The 23,355-nt window shown below is 43.6% G+C and overlaps 1 protein-coding gene across 3 annotated transcripts; it reads left to right on the top strand.

Annotated features, from left to right (window-relative positions):
- The first annotated feature begins 607 nt into the window (after nucleotides 1-607).
- On the top strand, nucleotides 608-22,957 carry cbx7b (chromobox homolog 7b). 3 transcript variants are annotated; one of them, XM_086302935.1, is made up of 7 exons: nucleotides 1,424-4,350; nucleotides 11,564-11,607; nucleotides 14,280-14,345; nucleotides 16,064-16,130; nucleotides 16,249-16,591; nucleotides 18,218-18,448; nucleotides 18,536-22,957. In XM_086302935.1, exons 1-6 carry the CDS (start codon nucleotides 3,853-3,855, stop codon nucleotides 18,406-18,408), a joined length of 1,209 nt encoding a protein of 402 aa, XP_086159061.1. In that variant the 5' UTR covers nucleotides 1,424-3,852; the 3' UTR covers nucleotides 18,409-18,448; nucleotides 18,536-22,957. The 3 variants fall into 3 exon arrangements, with proteins under 3 accessions (XP_086159062.1, XP_086159061.1, XP_086159060.1); XM_086302936.1 differs by lacking the exon at nucleotides 1,424-4,350 and adding an exon at nucleotides 608-965 and having other exon boundaries at nucleotides 18,218-22,957; XM_086302934.1 differs by having other exon boundaries at nucleotides 1,425-4,350; nucleotides 18,218-22,957.
- The last annotated feature ends 398 nt before the right edge of the window (nucleotides 22,958-23,355 follow it).

Here is a 23,355-nt window from a genome sequence, read left to right as displayed (position 1 = left end):
ATTCTACTTTTAAATACTCTAGGAACAACAAGTAGGCCTGTGGGGACATAACAAACATTTTTACAATATTCTAATTTTCTGAGATGCACTAATAATGTTGTTTAAAAAAATGATAACTCCATCTGACAGCTGTATCCCTACCTCCTCTCCAACATGAAGGTTTACAGTTAAACATTAAACATTTGCTTCGCAAGCCCAGACCTGCATAAAAGCAAAGTTTGGTTGGGCCCCCTATTTACACGTTAGACACCTGAGTTGTTCCACCAAACACTAAAAGGACCCTCTCACCAAGATCAACGTCATAATTCTGTGATCAGATATGTCACAATAAAAGTACAGACTCAAGAAATCCAAGCTAATGTTCGTTTATTCCTCTACACCTCAGGTACTAACCCTTTGAAAGCTGGCTTACTTTAAGTGCATACTTAAAAATGAGCAGCTTCCATACATGTAATAACGATATTATATCATAAATATTATAATAAAAGAATGACTGTTTATACTACGGTGCTGCTGGTTTAAGTGAAGCAGAGGAGGAAAGTACTATCACCGTCTTTGGTATCCGTATACACGCTGCATAATAAGGATGATGGGGAAGCTGGTGGCGCGCGCCGGAAACGCGCTTTGGGCCAGAGCGGGCGCGCGCGAAGCGGTGTGCAGATGTGTCGCAGATTTTGTAAAGTCACTGGACGCATGGAAAGAGCCAGCAAAAGGAAGTCGCTCTGGATAAATGGGCCTTTAAACTTTCAGGAAAACGAGGCAGCCGAAGGAGACACGCGTGGAAGAAGACGTATCCGAGGGAGGGCTGTCATACGCAGTTAACGTTAGCTTAGTTTGTCGGGGAGAGGGACGTTACTTTGACAGTTAAAAGCCAGCGGACGGCGGCGTGCGAAGAGATGGAGCTGTCAGCGATCGGAGAGCAAGTGTTTGCAGTGGAATCAATCGTCAAGAAAAGAGTTAGAAAGGTAAGCGTGTAAAAAACAAAATGCGGCCAAATTATCAGCTTCTCTAGCTCTCAGCACTTTAAGGAGACACGCTTTTTTTTTCTTTTGGTGAACCAGAATGCTACTTTAAAGATGCTAATGAAAGCTTTGGAGATTAAACGAGGAGAGCAGCGTTTCTAAGCTGGTTATCTAATTGCGGAGTGTATTGAGGGAGCAGGTGAGCGGAGGATGTCCCTTTAATTTGACACGGAGACTGTTGTTCCTGTACTACAGCTTAAAGTGTCAGGTGTTTGGCTTATAAGGCTTGAAGGAGGACGCGCTATCAACCCCAAAATACTCTGCCTTTGGGCCCATTTGCTCGCTAATTGTGTTTGGGTCTAAGTTACCGTGTTGTATTGACATGTGTAGGCGCGACGCATTTGTTTACTCGCAGGGCACAGGAGGGGAGGGGAGGGGGGGGGGGTGAAACTAGTGGTTTCCACCAGTGTCAACAACTAATATACAGAATATAAATACAGTGCTAAAGATCCACTTACATACTTGTTTCCCAAGTGAAATTAGCGATTTGCTGATATGTCAGAATCAGCATTTATAGCAGTCAAGGAATGAAAATGTAAAAAGTGAAGAAGAGATGAGAGAACCTTCATCCATGTTATAACTGTTAATGTTGCATAGTTTGTCCAACAGAGTTCTCTGCAACATCATAACAACAACCAGCAACCAGTGGATCTGAGTGCATCAGGCGGGCAGCACATGCATAATCCACAACTTGTTGTGACAATAAAACAAGATTATTTTTAAACTGTATTCATAAATAACGACTAACATTAAAGTCATTTCTTGTGTAGTATATTGTAGTAGTATTAGTATAGTAGTCGTATGTTGATATGTTGGCCAATATATCAGATTTTTAAAACATCAAATATCAGTATCAGTCTTTAAATTCTATATTGGCTCTAATATTTATGTGATCTTATTACAAGGTTTAGAAATGATAGGTAATAAATGTATTTATTACAGTCAAACATATGAGGTGCTTTTAATCATACAGTCTTTTTTTGTGTATGTGTAACTAGTGATTAAAATGAAGTCGGGGAAAAGCGGTGATTTCACCGACTGAGAATACCGTTGAGAGCCTGGAAGTTATTATTGGATGATGTCACAGAGGATGACTAATCTGAGTAGATTCGCTAGTATGTGGAAAACATACAATACATTTTGAATTGTGTTAATTATAGATATCTTCTGATGACATCATGGCAACATCTTCCTGCACATTTAACGAGAATGCGACGAGGCCTGAAATAGATAAGAAATAACAGATAATCATTAAATAAACTAATTTAAAGTTTGATTTGTTCCATTTCAGATTTGTAGTCATGCTACTGTGTTTTCATGTGATATACTTGTATAATATGTTACATTTAGGATTTCTAATGTTGTTTATATAGTTTCACACATAAAAGCTTAAAAGAGACAAACTTACTATGTACCACAAAAAAAGAAACCACCTCTGGTTGTAGCAAACGGCACATTTCAATGAAATCCAAGACACTGATGGAAAAGTTACTGTCACGGTTCTGGGTCAGGTTCGACCCAGCATTTTGAGTTCTTATGTTTTGGTTTATTTTTGAATGATTGTTTTGTTTCTCTGATGCTATGATGATTATTATTATTAGAGTTCCATGTTTTTTGTTTATCCGTGTTTAAGGATTTGTTGTTTCATGTATTGTTTGATTTGCATGTGTTATATTCTGTCTGCCTCTCTGTCTGCGTCTTTATTTAGTGGTTTCTTGTTTCCTGTTTTATTGTGAAGGTCTGTGTCTCATGTGAGTGTGTTCAGTTCTACTGCTCCCCTGTCTCGTATAGTCCAATTTCTCCCAGCTGTGTCTCCCTCCTGTTGCCCATTCCCTGATTACCACCCTTTGTATATTAGCCCTGTGTTTTCCTGTGCTCAGTGTCGCGTCGTACCATCAGATTATGCCTGTGTGTTTCTGTTCTCAGTATTCACTTCATGTTTTGTCTTCATGCCAGCAATAAAGCTGAGGTTTTGAGTTGTATTCAGTGTCCGAGTCTCGCATTTGGATCCTCCTCTCCATCCGCCTGCACACAGAGCTCTGGCAGAACGACGCGACCAGTAATGGATCCAGTGGACTCCGTGCGGTATCGGCGACCCGCAGTTTCTACCTTCCTCAAGGAGAGGGAGAGGCAGGAGGCTAGGTGTACCTGGGAGCACGAGTCACCCTTCGATGGGTCTCGTTTGGCTCTGGGTGGGCCCCGCAGCTTCCAAACCGCGATGGCTACCGCCGTTCCATCAGTTGTTCTGTCAGGGATGCGAGGGGGCAAGTGCTCTCTCTCAAAGGCAGCAGCTCCTCAGTTTTCTGGTGTCACTCCGCCGCTGCTCTTAGAATTCAGGCCCTGCAGGAGGGGCAAGCAGTGGCGAAAGAAGGATTATGTGGTGGAAGACACTGGGCTTACTCCACTGCTGTCATGGTACGACCGTGTGGCAGGCAGGAGGAGGACCCAATAGCAATATTCACAAACACGGGGATGAACTTAAGAAACACAGCTTTAATGCTGGCAGGACAGAATACAGGACATGCAAAACTAAACCGGAAAAACGTAAACTAATACTCGAAGGTAGACACAGGGAGATCCACACAACATGAGGGAGAACGCGACGCCGAACAGAGGGAGACTCAGACAGAAATACACAGAGGGTAAACGAGGAAAGTGGGAACACACGGGGAACACAGGTGACACTGATAATCATAACGAGACAGGGCGGGGTGAACTGAACATGACATGTACAGGCGTGAGAGTCACAAAGTAAACAGGAAGTGCACAGAGGTTCAGACAGGAGGAGAGAGAGCACGGGGAAAACACAGACATAACGGGCTGGGGAAACATGAAACAACCACAAAGGGAGACGAGGGCTCATAAATACATAGAGGGCACACAGGGGGGAGAGAGAGCACGGGGAGAACTTAGACATAATGGGCAGGGGAAACATGGAATAAAACATAAGGAGAGACGAGGGCTCACAGATACACAGAGGGGCACACAGGGGGTAAAAGCCATGAAGGGAAAACACTTAGGGAACAACACAACAGGGCAACTCAGAAAACATGGCCTAAGCAAGGAACAAAATACAAAAATACAAGGAACTAAGAATACTGGGCCCACATGGCCCAGGACCATGACAACTGCAGTCCTTTGCTTTGTTTTTTGGGGACTTCCACGTTCGGAGCTACACAAACTTCCCGCTTCTTCGTCCCAGCCCGGCCCACCGAAAGACTTTCGGTCCGGTCTGCAGGAGGATTCGCAGTCTGGCTTACCTCCCTCCTCCCAGAGTGAGCGACGCTCACGCAGCCGTCGCTCCGCTGCCTCTGGACAATCAGCAGTGGTGAGCAACAGACTGTTTTTCTCATGCTCCTCCTGAACTCATGAATGTAACGAACAATAAATCCACCCCTAAGACCCTGAAGGCTACCTGCCATGCAAGTGAATCTAAATCTGCTAACTTAGAGGTAGTTGAGTCTGTGTTTGTTAACTCTGTGAACTCCTGCTCTGAGGATTTAAGAACCGGTTTTCATTCGGCACAATCTGAACCCAGTGTTAAAATGACTAAGACTACTTTACTTGAATCTGGGGGGAGAAATTTTCGGACTGCTGTGAAATTTCTGGAGGCTGCAAGTTCTGTTTTCAAGTCAGCGGAAAGGGAGGTGGTTAATGTTTCTAAGTCAGCTTTTCAGCCATGTACTTTTCATCAAGGGCACAGGCAGTTGGTAGGGACTGAGATTGCAGGCTGTAACTTGGGCTCTCTGAAGGAAGAGGCTGTCTGCTCCCCAAGGACATTTAAGGACTCTAGTTGCCCCTTTCTACAATCTATTAAGACTGTGGCTCCTCCTAGGGACTGTTCTGTATCCCTGCTGGATGTGTCTGAGGTTGCCCACTCTGCAAAGACTATATGCCCAGACCCAGTTGGCAATATTGTGCATTTTGAGGTCGTTCCTGAGCTTCTCTCTCCTCCTGTTCCTGCTCCCAGGGTAGCTCGGGCCCAGCGTTCCCCTCCACCCATTTCAGTACCTCGGGTGGGAGGGGCCGGTGTTCAGCTGTTGCCAGCACCTGTTCCTGTGTCGGCTGGAGGCTCAGGTGAGCCCGTCCAGCAGTTGTTCTCATGTTCAGAAGGCTCAGGAGGATTAGCTCAGTCACCTTCACAACCACCGTCACTACAACCTCTATTGCAGTCCCTAGCTCAGTCTCCACCTCCACCACATTCAGCCCTGCTACCCATAGCTCAGTCATTACCAAAACCAGACTTACTACAAACTTTGTTACAGTCCACAGCCCAGTCAGTAGCTCAGCTGGTAGAGGAATCATTAACTTTGTCATCAGTTCAGGCCCCAGTGCTTTCACCCATTCAGTCAGCCACTCATCTTCACCCTCAGCCAGGGGTCCCAAATGGCTCTGGCCCTGCATCTGCTCCAGCTGGAGAGCCCAAGGCGCCCGTCCAGCCTCGTGCCTCGTCAGCTGGAGGGCCGGTCGGGCACGGTCGGTCCCCTGAACTGTTTTGGCCCTTGTGCTGTCGACCTCCGGGTTGACCCCCTGAACTTTTCATGGACTCCGGTTATTGGACTCTTGTGCTCATTATTTTTTTTGGGGGGGTTTTTTTGGGCTGTCGGGAGACAGCCCTTGGAGGGGGGTTACTGTCACGGTTCTGGGTCAGGTTCGACCCAGCATTTTGAGTTCTTTTGGTTTATTTTTGAATGATTGTTTTGTTTCGATGATTATTATTATTATTATTAGAGTTACATGTTTCTGTTTATCGGTGTTTAAGGATTTGTTGTTGCATGTGTTATATTCTGTCTGCGTCCTTCTTTAGTGGTTTCCTGTTTTATTGTGAAGGTCTGTCTCATGTGAGTGTGTTCAGTTCTACTGCTCCCCTGCCTCGTATAGTCCAATTTCTCCCAGCTGTGTCTCCCTCTTGTTGCCCATTCCCTGATTACCACCCTGTGTATATTAGTCCTGTGTTTTCCTGTGCTCAGTGTCGCGTCGTACCATCAGATTATGCCTGTGGGTTTCTGTTCTCAGTATTCAGCAGTCACTTCATGTTTTGTCTTCATGCCAGCAATAAAGCTGAGGTTTTGAGTTGTATTCAGTGTCCGAGTCTCGCATTTGGATCCTCCTCTCCATCCGCCTGCACACAGAGCCCTGACAGTTACAACCTTTATGTGTTTGACATTTTGACCTGAACAACCTTTTTTTTTTTTTTTTTTTTTTTTTTTTTTTTTGCCTGTCCCGTTTGGCTCTTTTGCCCTCAGAATTGTTGTCTAAAGACAAAGAAAGATGCCCAATGGATTTACTTTACCAAACTGACCATCCCAGCCTTGCCGTAATGGTCCATTTGATTCACCTTTTATTGTTTATTTTATTTTCACTTACTGAATACGGGACAGACTTGACTGGGGGAAAGAAGGGGAGAAAGAAAGAGGGAAAGAGAAAAAGCTGAGAAGAGGGACGGGGGAGAAGGGCAAAAGACAAAAACCAACAGAACGGGCAGAGAAAAAAAAAATGCATATATCAATCACCTGGATCACCTGCTGAGAAAGAAAAAAGAAAGCAAGCAGAAGAGAACAAGAGTAATAGAATAAACAACATCACAATGATATATGGGAATATGACAGTAAATACTAAATGTTAAACATTATTGTGCAGCACATAAGATCAACAGAACACAGTGTGCTTTGAGGTAGGAGCCAAAAAGGGTGTAGTTTGTGGGTGTGATCACCCGTGTGTACACCTGTGAGCATGGACGCGCTTGTTTTTTGTTTTTTAAAAGGTTCCTTCATGTAATGATCTGCTAGAGGGTGTGGGGGGGCCACAGCCCCGTCCTCCAGGGCATGAAGCAGGTGTGGAGGAGATCAAAACTCCAGACATCCAGAGGCCCCCAGAACACAAGAGACCAAGGAAGACCAACAGAGGGGCAGCTGCGCCACTGTCCCGGAAAGAGCTGAGGAGAGTCCCAGATGAGGGCTCACTCAGCAGCCGCGGAGCAGAAGCCAGGGGGAGTTGCAGTGACGCGCCCGTGAGCTCCGCCGGCAGCCAGCTGCGCCTGAGTGACCAAGCCCCAGGCCGAGAGGCCGGGGGCACCCCACCTCCGAAGTGGCCCGAGCGAGCCCCAGGCTCCAGGCCCCGATAAGCGGCCGCCAAGGAGTGAGCCGGTGTGTACCTGGACGCCCATCCCCGGACACAAAGAACCACCAACGCACCGATGTCTGAGGGGGTCCGCCACTGGCAGGGGAAGTGGTGGTAGGGGGAGATAGGCCTCCAAACCTTGGAGGGCCTGAGATGTCCCCAGAGAGGTGGCGCCTGACACCCAACCTGACATATAGACACAGACATACAGGCACACACAGATACAAACATCCATTCCCACCCTCATGCTCTCATATGCACTTACTCCACACTCAACCAACGTGGAGACAGACATAAAGAGACGTTGTACACACGATCACACTCCCCAAGCGTACTCTACAAACCGGGTCTAGGTGCCCCCGCCCCTGGAGGGGGGAACTGCACCCAGACCCAGGTGGTGTTTCCCTTTTCCCTGCGGTGGGGGGAGGCAGACCGCCCCGACTCCGCAGCAGCAGGAAGGCTCCACACTCCAGACCGCAGTCGGACGGCCAACTCCTCCTCCTAGCCCCCCTGCTCCAGCAGGTTGCAGAGAATGGGGGTGAGAGAAGACTCCAAACCTCCCTCCACCCGCTCATTGTAGTGTTGATGCATGTGTGTTCTAAGGTGCATTTAAAACCCAGGAGGGCTTGGAGCTACCTGCCAGAGAGCAGCAGGTAAGCGCATGGTCCCTCCTGCTAGCCCTCAATGTCTACGTGTATTTAAAATTGAGAGGTGGGCAACGATGCCAGGGGTGGGTTGTACACCCTGATGGTACTTTGGACTCCGTGTATCGTGCCCACCCCCAAGATCCTATATGTATGTGTAATGAGAGTGTGAGTAATGTGAATGTCTAAGTTGTGGGATAAAATTGAGGCAGAGGCAGCCAGAAGGGGACAGAGGGGGGGGTAGCCTCCTCTGCACCCTGGTGACATACCCCTACTCCAAGGCCCTGCATGTGTGGGTGGTTGTGGTGGAGCGGGAAGAGGGAGGCAGCTGGAGATGGGGAGGGAAGGAAGGGAGGGGCAAGTGACCCCTCCCTGGGGCCAGCTCCTCCGCTGACCCCAGTAGGCACCCCCATACTCCGCGACCCGCCAGGGAAAGGGGGCCCAGGCCCATCCAGACCGGGGCCCAGTGCAGCAGCGCCGCCCGGCCCCACAGAGCCCGGGACAGTCCACCCAACCCCACCACAGAGAAAACTGCACCCATCCCACCATCCACTCATCTTCCAGACTACATAAGACAATAAACACCCAGGCTGAGATCTTCCTCCACCTCTCCTGTATCTCCCCCTCCTGCAGAGGGAGCTCCTGAGGAGAGGAAAGCTCCTGCAAGATGTGACAATCTCCCCCACCAGTTGAAGAGCCCCTCAGGTGGCTCGACGCACCGGCGGCACCCTGCTCCAGGGCTGGGCCCCCATGCACCCACCCGCCCACAACCCCGGCAACACACCAACCAGGACCCAAGCCCCCGAGGCCCGGTCCGGGTCCCAGCCCAGAGACGGAGCGCCCCCAGAACCTCACGCCCATCCCGGACCCACCCAGGGGCAGCCAGGCTACCAGGTCAGTAACCCACGTCCGTCAGCACAGACCCTCCCCTAGCCCCGCTGCACGCAGCCGCGAGGAAACAGTCACCTGAGAGCCAACAGAGCCCCTAACCGGACATGACCGCTACCCCGGGTTGAGCCCCCCAAGGAAGATGCCTCCGGGGAACCCCCCGACGCCCTAAGCCTGTCCCTACCCCCACACCAATCACAACAGTGAAGGCGGGACCAAACTATGACCCCCCACCCCCACTAGGTGATGGAGCTGATCAAAGGAGCCCAGAGCAATTGATCTGATGTGGTGGCAGAGGCTGTATCAAGACTAATGTAATCTAATAGATAATTTCTATATTGGTTAGAGTTAAGATTATTTTTATTTTTCCAGTTCATGACTGTTTTCTTGGCTATGCATAGGGCAGTGAAAACCATATGGGCTATATTCTTTTCTGAAGTGACATTATCTAAGCTGCCCAACAAACACACTAAGGGGGAAGTTGGAATGTTACATTTCAGACACTTCGATAAGTCTTCACATATCTCGCGCCAAAACTTCTGAACTGGTGGACAGAACCAAAGAGCGTGGATATAATTGTCCGGTGAATTGGTTTGGCAGTGTGAGCAGTTGTTGGTAGACGTAAAGCCCATCTTGAACATCCGATGACCTGTATAGTGCACTCTATGTAATATTTTGTATTGAATTAATTGAAGACTGGGATTTCTAATTAGATGAAAGGTTTTTAAGCAAATCTGAGACCAGAAGTTTAGGTCTAAGTTAACTGATAAATCCGCTTCCCATTTTGCAATAGGAAGTGATATTGATTCATCTGTTTTAGAAAGCATTCTGTATATTTTGGAAAGTAATTTGGGGGGTTTAAGAGTAAGAAATTGAACCACACTTGGTGGTGTTTGTAGTTCAACTTGACCCGGTTTAAATTTCTTTTTTACTATGGATTTAATTTGTTGATATTCTAAAAATCTTTTCTTGTTGATCCCATATTGTGTAACTAGTCCGTCAAATGAAATAAATTCTGTTCCTTCTAGTATATGTTCTAAATATTTGATTCCTTTATCACTCCAATCTGAAAAGTTTATCATATTATTGTTTTGTAATATGTCAGGGTTGTTCCAGATAGGTGTACGTTTGCATGGGATTAATGAAGACGCCGTCAATTTTAGAAACTCCCACCATGCTGTCAGAGAAGAGCTGATGTTGATGCTTTTAAAGCATTCATGTCGTTGGATGTTTGAGCTGATAAATGGTAGGTCTGAGATCTCTAGATTATTGCAGAGTGGTTGTTCTACATCTAGCCAAGGTTCATCTAAGAGGGTGTGTTTTAGCCATCCTGAGATAAACTGAAGCCTGTTGGCTAAGAAGTAGTGCTGAAAGTTAGGCAGTTCTAGTCCTCCTTTATCCTTGGTCTTTTGTAGTGTTTTTAAGCTTATACGTGGGGGTTTATTTTTCCAAAGGAATTTGGACATACATGAATCTAGAGATCTGAACCAATCTTGTGGCGGTTTAGTTGGGATCATTGAGAATAAATAATTTATTTTTGGTAAGACCATCATTTTTATAGCGGCAACCCTTCCCATGAGTGATATGGGTAGACATTTCCATCTAGCCAGATCATCTTCTACCTTCTTTAAAAGTGGGATATGGTTTAATTTAGTTAGATCTGCAAGCTTGGGAGAAACATTAATACCTAAATATTTTATATTTCCCGCTTGCAGTGGTGTAGAAGAGGAATTATGGAAAGAGCAATTAATCGGTAGGACTGTAGATTTTGACCAGTTAATTGAGTAATCTGATATTCTTGCAAAAGAGTTTATCAATTCAATCACCCCAGAGATATTGGTTTGTGAATTTTGGAGAAAGAGTAACACATCATCCGCATAAAGGCTGATTTTATGTTCCACGTTCTTGCATTTTATGCCCTTAATTACTGAATTCTGTCTAATTGCTGCTGCTAGTGGTTCAATAAAAATTGCAAATAGTGAAGGGGAGAGTGGGCATCCCTGCCTGGTGCCCCTCAAGAGACAGAAGCTGGAGGATGTCTGGTCATTTGTTCTAACAGAAGCTGTTGGGGAATTATATAATATTTTTAACCAGTTTATGAAAGAGGATCCAAAACCAAATTTGTGTAAAGTTGCAAATAGAAATTTCCAGTTAACTCTGTCAAATGCTTTTTCTGCGTCTAAAGAGAATATTGTAGTTTCTAGGTTTTTACTGTATGAGTAGTCTATCAAATTAAGTAATCTACGTGTATTTGTTGATGAGTGCCTACCTTTTATGAAACCAGTTTGGTCAGGATGAATTAAGAGGGGGGTTATTTTCTCCAGTCTCTTTGAGAGAGCTTTGCAGATTATTTTAAGGTCTACATTTATAAGGGATATTGGACGATAGCTTGAGGGATATACAGGGTCTTTGCCTGGTTTTAGCAGGAGATTAATGTTTGCAGAATTCATATTTGATGGAAGTGACCTGAACAACCTGATACCATCAAATCTAACTGCCTGGCCCCGCGATATCACATCCAGGCAGTTAAATCAGTTTAAATGTGAAAATGCTGCACAGAATAGCGATGCACTCCCTTAAGTTGCATCAAAATGAGACATTGTGCGTCTGAGAGATGAGGTAATTGTTGATGGGCTGATTTCATTGTGCTTGGCAGTGGTTCCCAACCTGGAGGTGAAAGCACTCACAGTAGGTCACAAGATCCACTGAGTGGAGGAAAAAAGAGAAGAGAGGAGCAGAAAGTTTTGTTTTGGTTTGTTTTTTGTTTTTTTTTGTCTGGTTTGTTTTTTTTGGCTTGTAATTTGTTTCTTCAATTACTTAAACAGTTCAAAACGGGGGGGACAAACACTACTCTCTATCTGAAGCTGCTCTGAAACTTTGTCTCCACAGGGGAATGTGGAGTATCTGCTGAAGTGGAAAGGATGGCCTCCAAAGTGAGTATGTAGATTAGAAGAATAGGATGGATAACATGAAATGGAACTGAATGTGACTCACAGAGTGGTCTGCAAAAGTCTTGAGCCACCCCTCATTTTTTTAAAAATATTGTACTTAACAGGACCCAGTTTTGCCTGTAACTTTTTGAAAGTGGTTTTGAACAGTAGTCCTTTGGCTTTCTGAAGGTAAAACACAACTAGCATCCAAAAAAGAGCTTTGGAGTATCCTTCAAGAACCCCGGAGAGCTATTCCTAAAGTTTAAAACATTACAAGAAAGCTTGCCCAAAACACTTCAAACTATATGAAGAATAAAGTTGGTCATATTATATATGGACCTTATGGCTTGTTAAAAGTGTGCAAACTTAGATTTTGACTACAGACTGAATTTCTGTGCATTGTTGCACATGTTACAATAATTTCCATCACCTGTTTCTCATATTCCTAGCAAAATATGAAGAAATGCCAGTTGGGCCAAGATTTACTCTCCACATAAACACACTGTTCAACATTGCAATCAATCATATTTATCTTTTTAAAAGTATATAAACAATGCATCAGATGTTGTGAAATTAGAAATGTAGTAATTTGTTGAAAAACATGCCCATTTTCAATTGGATGCAAGCTGCATCTTTCAGAAAAGTTGAAACAGGGACAAAAAAAACAGGATGATCTCATGACAAATCAGTTAATGTACAGTAGCAGTATGATTGGATAATAGGACATCCTATAGGCGAGGTCTGTGCTTTGGCAGTTTGACACTGTAAGAATGTTTGTCAGAGCAAAATTTCAGAGAATTAGAGGATTTCATCACATATGGTGTGGCGTGGTGATTAGCACTGTAGCCTCACAGCAAGAAGGTCCTGAGTTCCATTCCACCAGGCTACCATCTGGCTCGGGCCTTCCTGTGTGGAGTTTGCATGTTCTCCCTGGGTACTCTGCCTTCCTAAGAACGCAGTTAGTGGGGTTAGGTTAATTAATGATTCTAAAGTGCCCATAGGTGGGAATGATTGTCTCTCTCTCTCTATGTGTTAACCCTGTGACGGACTGGCGACCTGTCCAGGGTGTACCCTCCCTCTTGCTCTATGGGACCTGGGATAGGCTCCACCCCCTACGACCCTGACAAGGATAAGCAGAAAAGAATGGATGGATGGTATTCAGAGAGAAGCTATGCAGGGGAGAACCTGTATTGAATGACCATAGTTATCAGGCTCTTAGATAGCTCTGGATTAAAGATTGACACAGTTTTATTGTGAAAATCTTTACACTGTCACTTTCTCTGACGTAAACTCACTTTGGATGGACTGAGGCAAAGGGAAAATTTGTTTTACGGTCTGATAAGGCAGAATTTAAAATTCTTTCTTGAAATTATGGATGCTGTGTCCTCCAGGCTAAGAGGTAGAGGCACTGTTCGGTTTGTTATGAGCACAACAAGATGTACAGTGGCACATTTAATCTGCACTTCTGCTAAGGCACCATTAATGCTGAACCATACTATAGATTTTGGAGCAATCTATGTATACTACCATCCAGACCACTACTTCTTCAGGTACGGGCTGTTTTATTGTAGAAGAGAGTAACAAACTGTTTTGACATGTATTACAGCAGAATCAGTTTCTAATAAAGAGCCATCATTATTAAAGAGCCATAGAGACATTAAAAAGCAAGAGGAAGGAGTTATATATCAAGCAACAGTGGGTAAATACTTTCCTTTCTTGACTACAGCAGCTGCTTTTCTCAGTCCCTAAACAGTTAGTGTTGTTAAAAGAACACAGTGGTGCTCATCCTTATGATCCAGCTTTTATTGAAATATGTTACTGACACCATGCATGAATTTAAAATGAGAATTCGTTTTTATAATAATAAATCTCGATCAATTAAACATTCAATATGTCGTCCTTGTTTTATTTCAACTTAAATACAGGTTTTAAATGGGATTTTTTTTGTGTATTGACTTTGTGGGAATGGGGTTGTGTATACTCTGACCCACGACAGCATTAAAACCACCTGCCTGATACTCTGTAGGTCCCCTTGGTGCTGCCACCCATTGGGGCATGGACACAGGATCTCTGGGAGTGTCCTTCTTTGGGCCCTGTTTGGGTTGTAGGGTAGGTCCTCTTGTTCGATTGTATTGAGATCTCGGGAGCATGGAGGTCGGGTCAACGCTTTGGGATCTTTGTCGTGTTCCTCGAGTCATTCCTGAGCAATTTTTGCAGTGTGCACGGGCACATTATTCTCCCGGGGTAAGCCGCTATCATCAGGGAGTGTAGTTACCATGGAGCAATATTTACGTGGGTGGTGTGTGTCAGGTGACATCCACATGAATGTTAAAATCTAAGGGTTCCCAGAAGAACTTTTTATTGTATGCAGACGATCAGTGTTTTTCACTTAAGCTGTCAGTGGTTTTAATGTTGTAAATATCAACATACTAAAAAATATAGAAATGCAGTTTTGAAAAGTTACACCAGGGCAAGAATTTATTTTAACTGGAGTTCTAAAGTTTGTTTTTCTGATTTAGAAATACAATAAATACACTGTGTCAGCACTTTGGCCTTGTTTTTAAATGAATCAACAGACTGATTTTAATTACCTAAATGATTATAATAATAAATTATTTATGGAGGTCATTGAAAAACGAAGAAAGCTTTTATATATGTTTTGCATCCTCCTACAGGTACAGCACTTGGGAACCTGAGGAACACATTCTGGACCGGCGCTTGGTTCAGGCCTACGAAGAGAAGTAAGGCTGCCTTCAGCCACCATTTGTCATTTATTTTTTCAACTTTGTACTTTGCTCCTTTATTTAACACAAACTGACATGCAGAGTCTAATTTTTGTTTATAAATGTGTGCATATATATACGTATATAGATACAAATTATATTATATTTTTAGGGTTTCCCCTTGGAGGCAGTGTGTTATCAGTCTGATATCTGTCTGCACTTGAATGGGGTCAAGTTGGCAGTTGCATACACTCTGAATCTGATAATCCAGCAGTTTTCCTAGTATTTGTTCATCTGCCTTCACGCACATATAAACTTGACTCACATCCCATTCTTAATCTATAGGGTTTAATATGATGTTTGCCCACCCTCTGTAGCTTCAACAGCTTCAGATCTTCTGGGATGGCTTTCCACAAGTTTTATGAGCGTGTTTATAGGAATGTTTGATAATTCTTCCAGAAGGGCATTTGTGAGATCAGACAATGATGCTGGAAGAGAAGGCCTGGACGTTGTCACTTGGCGCAATGCACAAAGTACTGATCTCCAGGCAGTCACCAAACCCAGACTTGTCCATTGGTTTACTAGACAGAGAAGAGGGATTTAGAGATGCAAAGGGTCTGGGCTGCTCTAGAGTCCAGTGGCAGCGTGCTTTACACATCCTTATTCAACGCTTTGCATTGGGCTTGGTGATGTAAGGCTTGGATGTATCTGCTTGACCCTGGAAAACCATTCCATGAAGCTCTCTACACACTGTTCTTGAGCTAATCTAAAGGCCACATGAAGTTTAGAGGTCTGTAGCGACTGACTCTGCAGAAAGTAGGTGATCTCTGCGCAGTATGTGCCTCAGCATCTGCTGACCGCACTGCTACCGCACTGCTGATTTTTCTTGGCTGAGTTGTCATCGTTTCCTCCAGTCGCTTCCACTTTGTTATAATAACACTAACAGTTGACTGTGGAACATTTAATAGCAAGAAAATTCCACGACTGGACTCGTTGCACAGGTTTCATCCTATCACAGTACGATCCTGGAATTCACTGAGAGCGACCCATTCTTTCAATGTTTGTAAAAGCAGTCTGCATGCCGAGGAGCTTGATTTTATACACATGTAGAATTCAGTTATTTGGATTTACAAATCATTATAAATCATCAAAAAGCACATATAGAAACATAGACAGAAATTTGCATTTAACTATGACATTTGAAATACGACATAAGATTTCTTCTTATTTGTTTGTATAACCTCTAAATTGGTACTTGGTTCTATAATCATATATATGTTGGTGATTTCTGAAAGGAGAATTGCTAAACAACACACATATATAATTTTTTATATAATTTTTGGACGAATATTGAAGTAAAGCATGTAGGTAGTCTCCTTGGGCAACACTGGAAGACTATTTTTAGAAGCCTCCTTGAAAGCCCCTCTCTGACCATTTACATTTGTACGTCTGCAGTGATTCCAAAATGTCACAATCGCAACCTTTCAGCTTGAATTAATTAGGGAGGGGCCAAAGTTGTTCGGTGGTGAGCAACAGTTGTGTTGTTGTTAATGCACAGTGTCCCTATGTATGATGGCACACATGGCGTAGTTTGAGTGGTTGTTGTCTAATGTAGTACCTCAAAGCTTCCCAACATTACAGTACAGCTCTTTTCAGACTTTCTGACCCCGAGTCAGAACGCACAATTTGGCTTGGATGCTTTTCCTGCCTGACAAAGGTCTGCTTGGTTTTTCCAGAGAACAGAGAGAACGAGCTCTGGGTCCCAGAAGGAAAGGAGCCAAATCCAAAAGAATCCTTCTGCAGGTAAAGTTTGGAATTTGATTAAAAATTATATATATATAAAATTCAAACTGTGTTTCTCTCATTGGGGCCTGACAATGACGTTACTCTTTTTTTCTTTTTCTCTTTGATCTTGATTCAGAATACTGTCTACACCATGGATCTCCGCAGCGCTCACAAGATTCCCGAAAAGCCTGCATCGCGCCTGCGTCTGTCTCTGACACGCTCTCTGCTCCCCGAGGATGACCATCAGCCATACAGACAGGAATCACAACACAGACTGAGGACGAAGGAGTTCAGATGCTTTAACTCAAACCCTCCAAGTCCAAGAAAAGAGAACTGGGAAGAGCATGGAGAGGAAGACGAGGAGGAGGAGGAGGACGAGGAAGAGGAAGAGAACAGCATGGAAGATGATGAGGACAGGGAGGAGGAGCAAGAGGAGACTCAGAAGAACACAGCAAAGGAGAGCGATGGCATTTTAAATGGTATGTGTGTCACTTGGTCAGCCAGTGGACTCTAATCAGCTGCGTTTGCCTCTGGGATGCTCTCATGAGGTCAGGGGCCAGTTAATAAACAAGCAACTGTATTTAATAGATAAAAAGAATGACTTGTCTATCTTTGTTATTGCTTTTTTTAATTAACTGACTACATTAACTTGATACGAGCATTGACACCGGGTTGTTTTTGTCCCAGTCAACCCTCACTGACTAGTCCTTTTCTAAGGTTTTAAGTAGCTTGTTCTGCTGTTTGGAGTGCAAAGACCCGAGTCAGGGGGAGAGGGGCTTAAGCCCATCAATCAAGTGACTAACACAGAGAGAAGAGCAACCACACACTCACGTTTACACCTCTGGGTGGCTGAGAATCACCTACTATACATGTCTGTTGTAGCAGTTCCTGTTGTTTCTACCTTGCTGTCCTTCTGATCAACAATAAGTCCCATCCACGTGCAGTTGTTTTTCAATATGAGATACCATCCGTCCATTTTCTTCTGCTGATCCATATCAAGGTCACCTCTCCCACCCATCATAGGCTGGAAGATGGGCTACACCACCTTTCAGCACTTCTAGTGTAACTCTAGTCTTTGTTCTTCATCCTCCATCTCTCTGTTCTGTAAATGTATTGTAGTGACAGAGCATCTCCCAGCTGTCAGCAGACTATCATGCTGTTCTCTTAATGCTAGTGTTATCCAGAAGGGTGTCCAGGCCACAGTGTAAGTCTGTGAATGCACAATTGTTTGTGTTACAAATTTTCACACATCTACTCAGGCTATCTCCTGGGCTCCTCCCCACCCAGCTGCAATAACACATACACAGGGTAGACCCAGCACTCGCTGGAGAGAGTATGTATCTTTAAACCCCCACAGAGAAGTGGAAAACAATAGGGGAAAAGACATCTGGAATACCCTGTTTATCCTGCTGCAACCCTGATCCAAGCTTGAATAAGTGGAAGAAACTGGATGGATAAATTGTTTATATTTGATAAATATTGTTTTGCCCCGATAAAGAGAGATGGTTTGGGATGATTGATTTGTCATTTACTCACTATGAGTCATTAGTTATTATAGTAATTAGTGATCATTAGTTAATATTAATCTCTCTTGTGTCTTTTGTTGTCTCTCCAAAAACTGTCTTCTTTCTACCCTCACCTTTTCCCCTTTCTGTGAAAAGGGAGTTTTTCTTTCCCACTTTCGCCAAGTGCTTGGTCAAAGGAGATTGTGTGATTGATGGGGTGTTCTGTATTATTGTAAGGTCTGTACCTGACAATATAAAGCACCTTGAGGTGACTCTTGTTGTGATTTGGTGCTATTTGAATTGAATTTAACGGGGATTGCCTCCTCTCCTAGTTCAGTAACAGGGAGCGGTCTTGTTGATATTCACTGTTCTGCATGATCGTGCAGTAATCCCAACCGTAGTGTGCTCTTCTGTTTTCTGGGAAACATAAGCAGCCACGTGCACTCTGTTTTGATGCATGTTATAACATGCATCAAAACAGATCAGTCAAGGCAAGCTAACTCAGAACTCGAGTGGCAGCCTTGATGCAGTAGTTGTCTTAGTGTAAATGTACACTTTTCACCTTCTGCCTTTCTCCCTCTGTGTCCCTGCCTCAACCAGGACATGAGAGGACAGACGGCTGGAGCTCCACGGGACCAGACGAGGGCACTACATCAGAAAATATCTGGAGACCCGTCATATGTCCGGGAGAAATAACTGTCACAGACATCACCCTGAAATCCCTCACAGTGACTTTCCGAGAGTCAAGAGTGGCCAAAGGCTTCTTCAGAGACTGGGGCCTGAAAGTCTGAATTCTGGAAATGGGGTTGGCCGGTTAGCAGTGGAGGCATGGTGAGAGGGAGCTGAAGGCACCGACACAGTAGGTAAAAGGTGCCACAGTAGGTGTTTTCACTCTCTCTCTGCTTGTCTCATTGCCAGCCTCTCCCAACTTTCTGAGTGGTACATTTACATGCACAGAGTCACCTGAATATAAGCTGATCTCCAGGTAAAGTGTTATTTTCATTGTTCTTGACACTTTTCCTACAATCAGACTGAGTTGCCTTGAATAAGAAGAGCATTACATCAATGTTTATATTAAGAACAGGATTTAAAACTTGAGTAAATCCTGAAAGGAAGTTATTTTGTGGTTCCAGTAGAATGAGAGGCTTATAAAGTGATGGCCACAGTAAGGACCTTCTGACCAAAACTTAAAAAATGGCCACCATACAACTTGCGTAGCATTCTCATGCATTAAATAAGTGGATCAGCCACAGAAGAAGTCCACGTGGTACGTCATGTGGACAACTGCAAAAATCTTGCTCTGCTCCATTTTTCTAAGTGAATTTTCATTTTTTATGACAACCAAGACAACAGAAAAACATGGAAAGCTACATCTCCAGAGAGAGAGATCAGGTTATCCAAACACAGGTCCAACACAAACGTGATGAAAAGACAGTACTGAATATCTGTGAAGGCATTGAATACTGGCAAAATCATTTTGGTATCTGTTCTTTCCTTTGCCACTGGAGCAAAGACTGGGCCACATTAAGTATTTCAGCTAATCATGACCAAGGTACAGTCAGAAACACTGACAGATCAAATGTGAAGAATGTCCAGACATCTGGAATCAAACAGCTGGAAATGTGTGGAGGTAAAATGGCTCAGAGTTTACTTGTATTGTTGGCATTGCTTAATGCATAGATGTCCAAAGTAAAGTTCTCCTCTAGAGATGTCTTTCAAAGAAACACAACTACAGTCGCACAGTAGTGGATAGGGGTTTTCTTTGTTACCCTAAGGTATAATAAAGATGCAAAACACATTTCTGCCACGACAAACCATTTGAAAAGTCACCTGCTTCATAGTTAGTTTACCAGGTTTGGCAGAGCGGCCAGATCGCACCAATCCATCCAAGCTGTCAGTGGTGGGTCATTGGTTATGGCTACCTGACAGTACTGACAGGCACCGTGAAACCAAAAACTTAGTTGCTTTGAGAATGAAGTATTTCTTCTCCTTGATGTCCCAAATGTCCAAATTATTGACCCATGTGGATTTAAAATCCCTGTAACTGTTTGAAATTGCATAAATGTTGATCCCGGAGGCATTCAGACAATGATGGAAAACAAGTAAAGTAGCGCTCCCGCAGGCAATTCCATGGTTTTAGTGATGGAAACACAGAGCTCCGTACTTTACGTGGATCCCAAGTTATGACTGAACACTGTGAATCGAGAGGATCTTACCTTTCATGCAGAGTCTTTATTTTTGAACTGCAGCGATGAAGTATATGTAGTAGTTTCACAGTTTAAAGTAGCACAAAACTGGAAAGTCAAACAGCCAATTCCTTTGATATTGCACTTTTCATTAGCGCCTGAGCAAATTTCTTGGCTAAATGTTTGACCTTACATTAGATCGTCTTTTTCCTCTAAGCCCATTTGCCCCATGACGAGCAAAATCCACTGACAACTCCCCACCAGCGTGATCTGAGTTTGCCATTTATGTTTGTGTAATAGTTATGGGCTTTTGTTTTTGTTTTTTGCTTTAGACATGTTAGCTTTAGAGGTGGTTCAAATTTGTCTGGCCTCTACCCTTTGACCTGTTCAACCTGGGTATCCCTACCAGGAGCCTCTGCTCCCACTGGCACAGCTCTCCTGGTCATTGAAGCACACAGGCTACATTAGTAAACATGTGAGGAAGAGAAGGGAGGAGTTCTCTGTGCATGTAAACGGAGCCACACTAAGCCAGCCTGACTGGACTCAAACATTTTGTACATACTCAGTGAGGTGGGCTTAGGTATCAGACCCATACTAACACACAGTGCTGTACCTGTAACCTGTAAACTCATAGAGTGTTACTGCTGTACAACACCTGGCTTTAGTCTTGTATGCGTTTCAAAATCCTCCGAGAGAAGATTTGATCCGCCTGCATGCCTTTCTCCTCCAGTACAGTTACTATAGCGATATAAAGACGGTGTAGTCTTCTCTGTTCAACTAGCTCTTCATCTCCGCACATATAGCCCACCATACAAGTGACAAATTTGTACCACAAGTAGAAACTAAATGAGAGAATGTATTAAGGAATTGCACTGTATTAGCATCATAGAGGTTTGTGTGTCCACCGGGAGGCTCTCTTTGCAAAGACTGATGGGTAGAATTTCAAAGGCAAAGTTTTAAAGCTGCTACCAGCTGATGTTTCGCACCAATATTCAGTCCCTTTTAATCATATCATTTGCACTGTCCTTATCCATTAATGTGATTCTTTTAAAACTGGAAATGCCTCATTAAGTCAATTACCAAAAGGCTAAAAAGCCGAGCTAATGCATTTAGTTTTGTCAACCGTGTAGCGTTCCAGCACAACTTTCAGAAAATGTGCTTTTCGGCTAATAAAACAGATAATATTAGTAACCCATCATCTAACAGCCGGCTAAGGCTCTTAGCCAGTGATAATGTCATTTAATAATGCAGGAAAACCTTTCAGTTTTAAACAAATGGTCTCTGAAAACAAAGAGGGACTAACGTGGACATTAACATGTAAAACTGGACGAGAGTCTATACTTTAAAATTTGAAACTGTGTAACTACATGTAGAGTCTCTTATGTTGGAAGCTGTAGCAGGCTTTATAAAACACTTTTCCAAACTGTATAAATCCCCAGTCACACCAGCCTAAAGACCAATAGGAACCCAAAGTAATGTGCGTAGAAGAATGCACATTTTTCCAGAGGGACCGGTGGTGTCTGAGGGGCCGCCAACTGATCTCTAGCAACCTATAATTGGTTATCTCATAACATAAGTATCTGTAACATGATATATTCACAGTAATTATGAGTAAAAGGTCATTTTGGACCAGGCTAACCTATAGCTAGGGTGACCAGATCCCAAGAAACTGAATGTGAGGGACACGTCAGCGATGCTGAGAGGTAGTCTGAAACGTTCATATCCAACCACAAAATAAAAATACAATAAATTGTTCATGTTCCAACTCTCCCAGTAAGTAAATACACTACTGAAAAAGAAAGCTCTAGTTTGTTCTTATGCTATGATGTGATGGGCTTTATATACTCCTGTATTTTTCTTTTTTATGTCTCTGTTATTCCAGTAGTTCTGTTTGCATCATTGCATAGATTGGACAAGGAATCAAAGTGCTGCACGGTCCCACATAAGGACGGGCTTCTGGTCACCCGAGTAGGTTTGGCTTATTATTTTACATTAGTTTCATCACCGGGTTTTGCTTAGAGATTCCTTCTTTCGTCTGCATTTCCATGAACATTTCTTCTAACGTTGACTGAAAAAGTTGAGTTTTTGCAGTTCATACATGACTTTAAACTAAACTTTAAAACACCACCTCGCTTCAGTTCTGCTAAAAAGGTTTCAGAACACCGAGAGATGAAAATCACAGAAATCCAAATCATTTAAAAACGATTAAAGATATCAACGTTCAAAATGATCAATTCCATGACAGCTGAGCAGCCAGCGGCTCAAATAAATGGAAACCTTGACAAATGATTGCGATGTGTTAATCAAAAGTGGAAGGTTTGAGTTATCAGGGAGCGACACTGAATGATCAGTATTACAAATTCAAAACAAACTAAGAAGTAAAGCCTAACTCTGGACCCAGCAGGTCAGTCTGACTCCACAGGCTTCCACTGGGGACGCAGGAGCCGATGTGATGTGTCACATCTATGGAATCTCCCACAGAGGCATCGCATTGGTCCACATGTTGTTTATATCACACTGAGGATTGATGGGTCAGCCTCTCATGATCTTCAAACTGTCTCTGTGTGACAACGAGCTGCAGGGAATGGAAGTGCCTGATGTTGCCTTTTTTTTCTTTTGTCTGTGGAGCTTTTAGGGCTAATACTTCCCTTTTACACACACACATTAACACACCTTTCCCGTCCCAGTTTTTTGTTTGGCTGTTTTTGTTTTGTTTTGTTTCTGTATGTCTGGATTTCACCATCCTTCAATGATGTTACTAAGACTTGAAAAACAAGGCGACGCGAGGAGGAAGCCGGAGAGGAAACGTGTATTTTTTGGTGGTTATTTTTCTACATTGACCTGAATGTATATTTATTCTTTGAGGGTGTATTTGTCACTTCGATGACCAACAAGGATAGTTTTTTATACAGTTTGTGATAACCACTGAGCTCATGCCATACTTCAGTGTTGCTGACATGACGTAAAAAGCACCTTGGATTTGACGTTGCCTGACGTGGTTGCTCGCGCTGCTTTCGTCCACCACTGAGCGAAGAACCTTGCACTTTATTGTGATGTAACCCTACAGATTACATGCTCCGGTTTATGAAGTGTCATCGTGTATAAACTATTTCTATGGTACTACTAAAATAAATGTTGCTCATGTTTAATATCATTTGAAGTCAGCCTCTTGATTATTTACAGTGACACGAGTGACTTTTTCCAGGTGCAGTTTTGTGTCTAAAGGTTATAACAGATCTACAGTGGGTCGACATGTGGTGTCACTTTAAGTGAACTGAAGAACTGAATGTGAGGTAAAGCTGTCAGAGAGCCTCCATGGCTTGCATGTAAAAGGCAAAAAAGAGGCAAATTTTAATGTGTCTGCAACTTCAGACTCAAGATATGAAGTTTTATATTTTATCATCTGAGAATGGCTCCCCTTCAGCTAACAAGTGAAAAGACTAAAGAAAGACATATTGTATTGGACTCATTTCACAAAGTTTTACAGCCTGTTCCAGAGTAAATATACACAGCAGACTGACAGCGTAGACTCACTGCAGGTGCAGCTGGGAT

The sequence above is a fragment of the Aulonocara sp. 'chitande type north' Nkhata Bay genome, linkage group LG8, assembly GCF_057382095.1.
Source record: "Aulonocara sp. 'chitande type north' Nkhata Bay isolate Kocher_YH1m ecotype deep benthic linkage group LG8, A_spYH_male_GT1.1, whole genome shotgun sequence".
Classification (NCBI taxonomy): Eukaryota; Metazoa; Chordata; class Actinopteri; order Cichliformes; family Cichlidae; genus Aulonocara; species Aulonocara sp. 'chitande type north' Nkhata Bay.
This window is presented reverse-complemented; position numbering and strand designations above follow the sequence as displayed.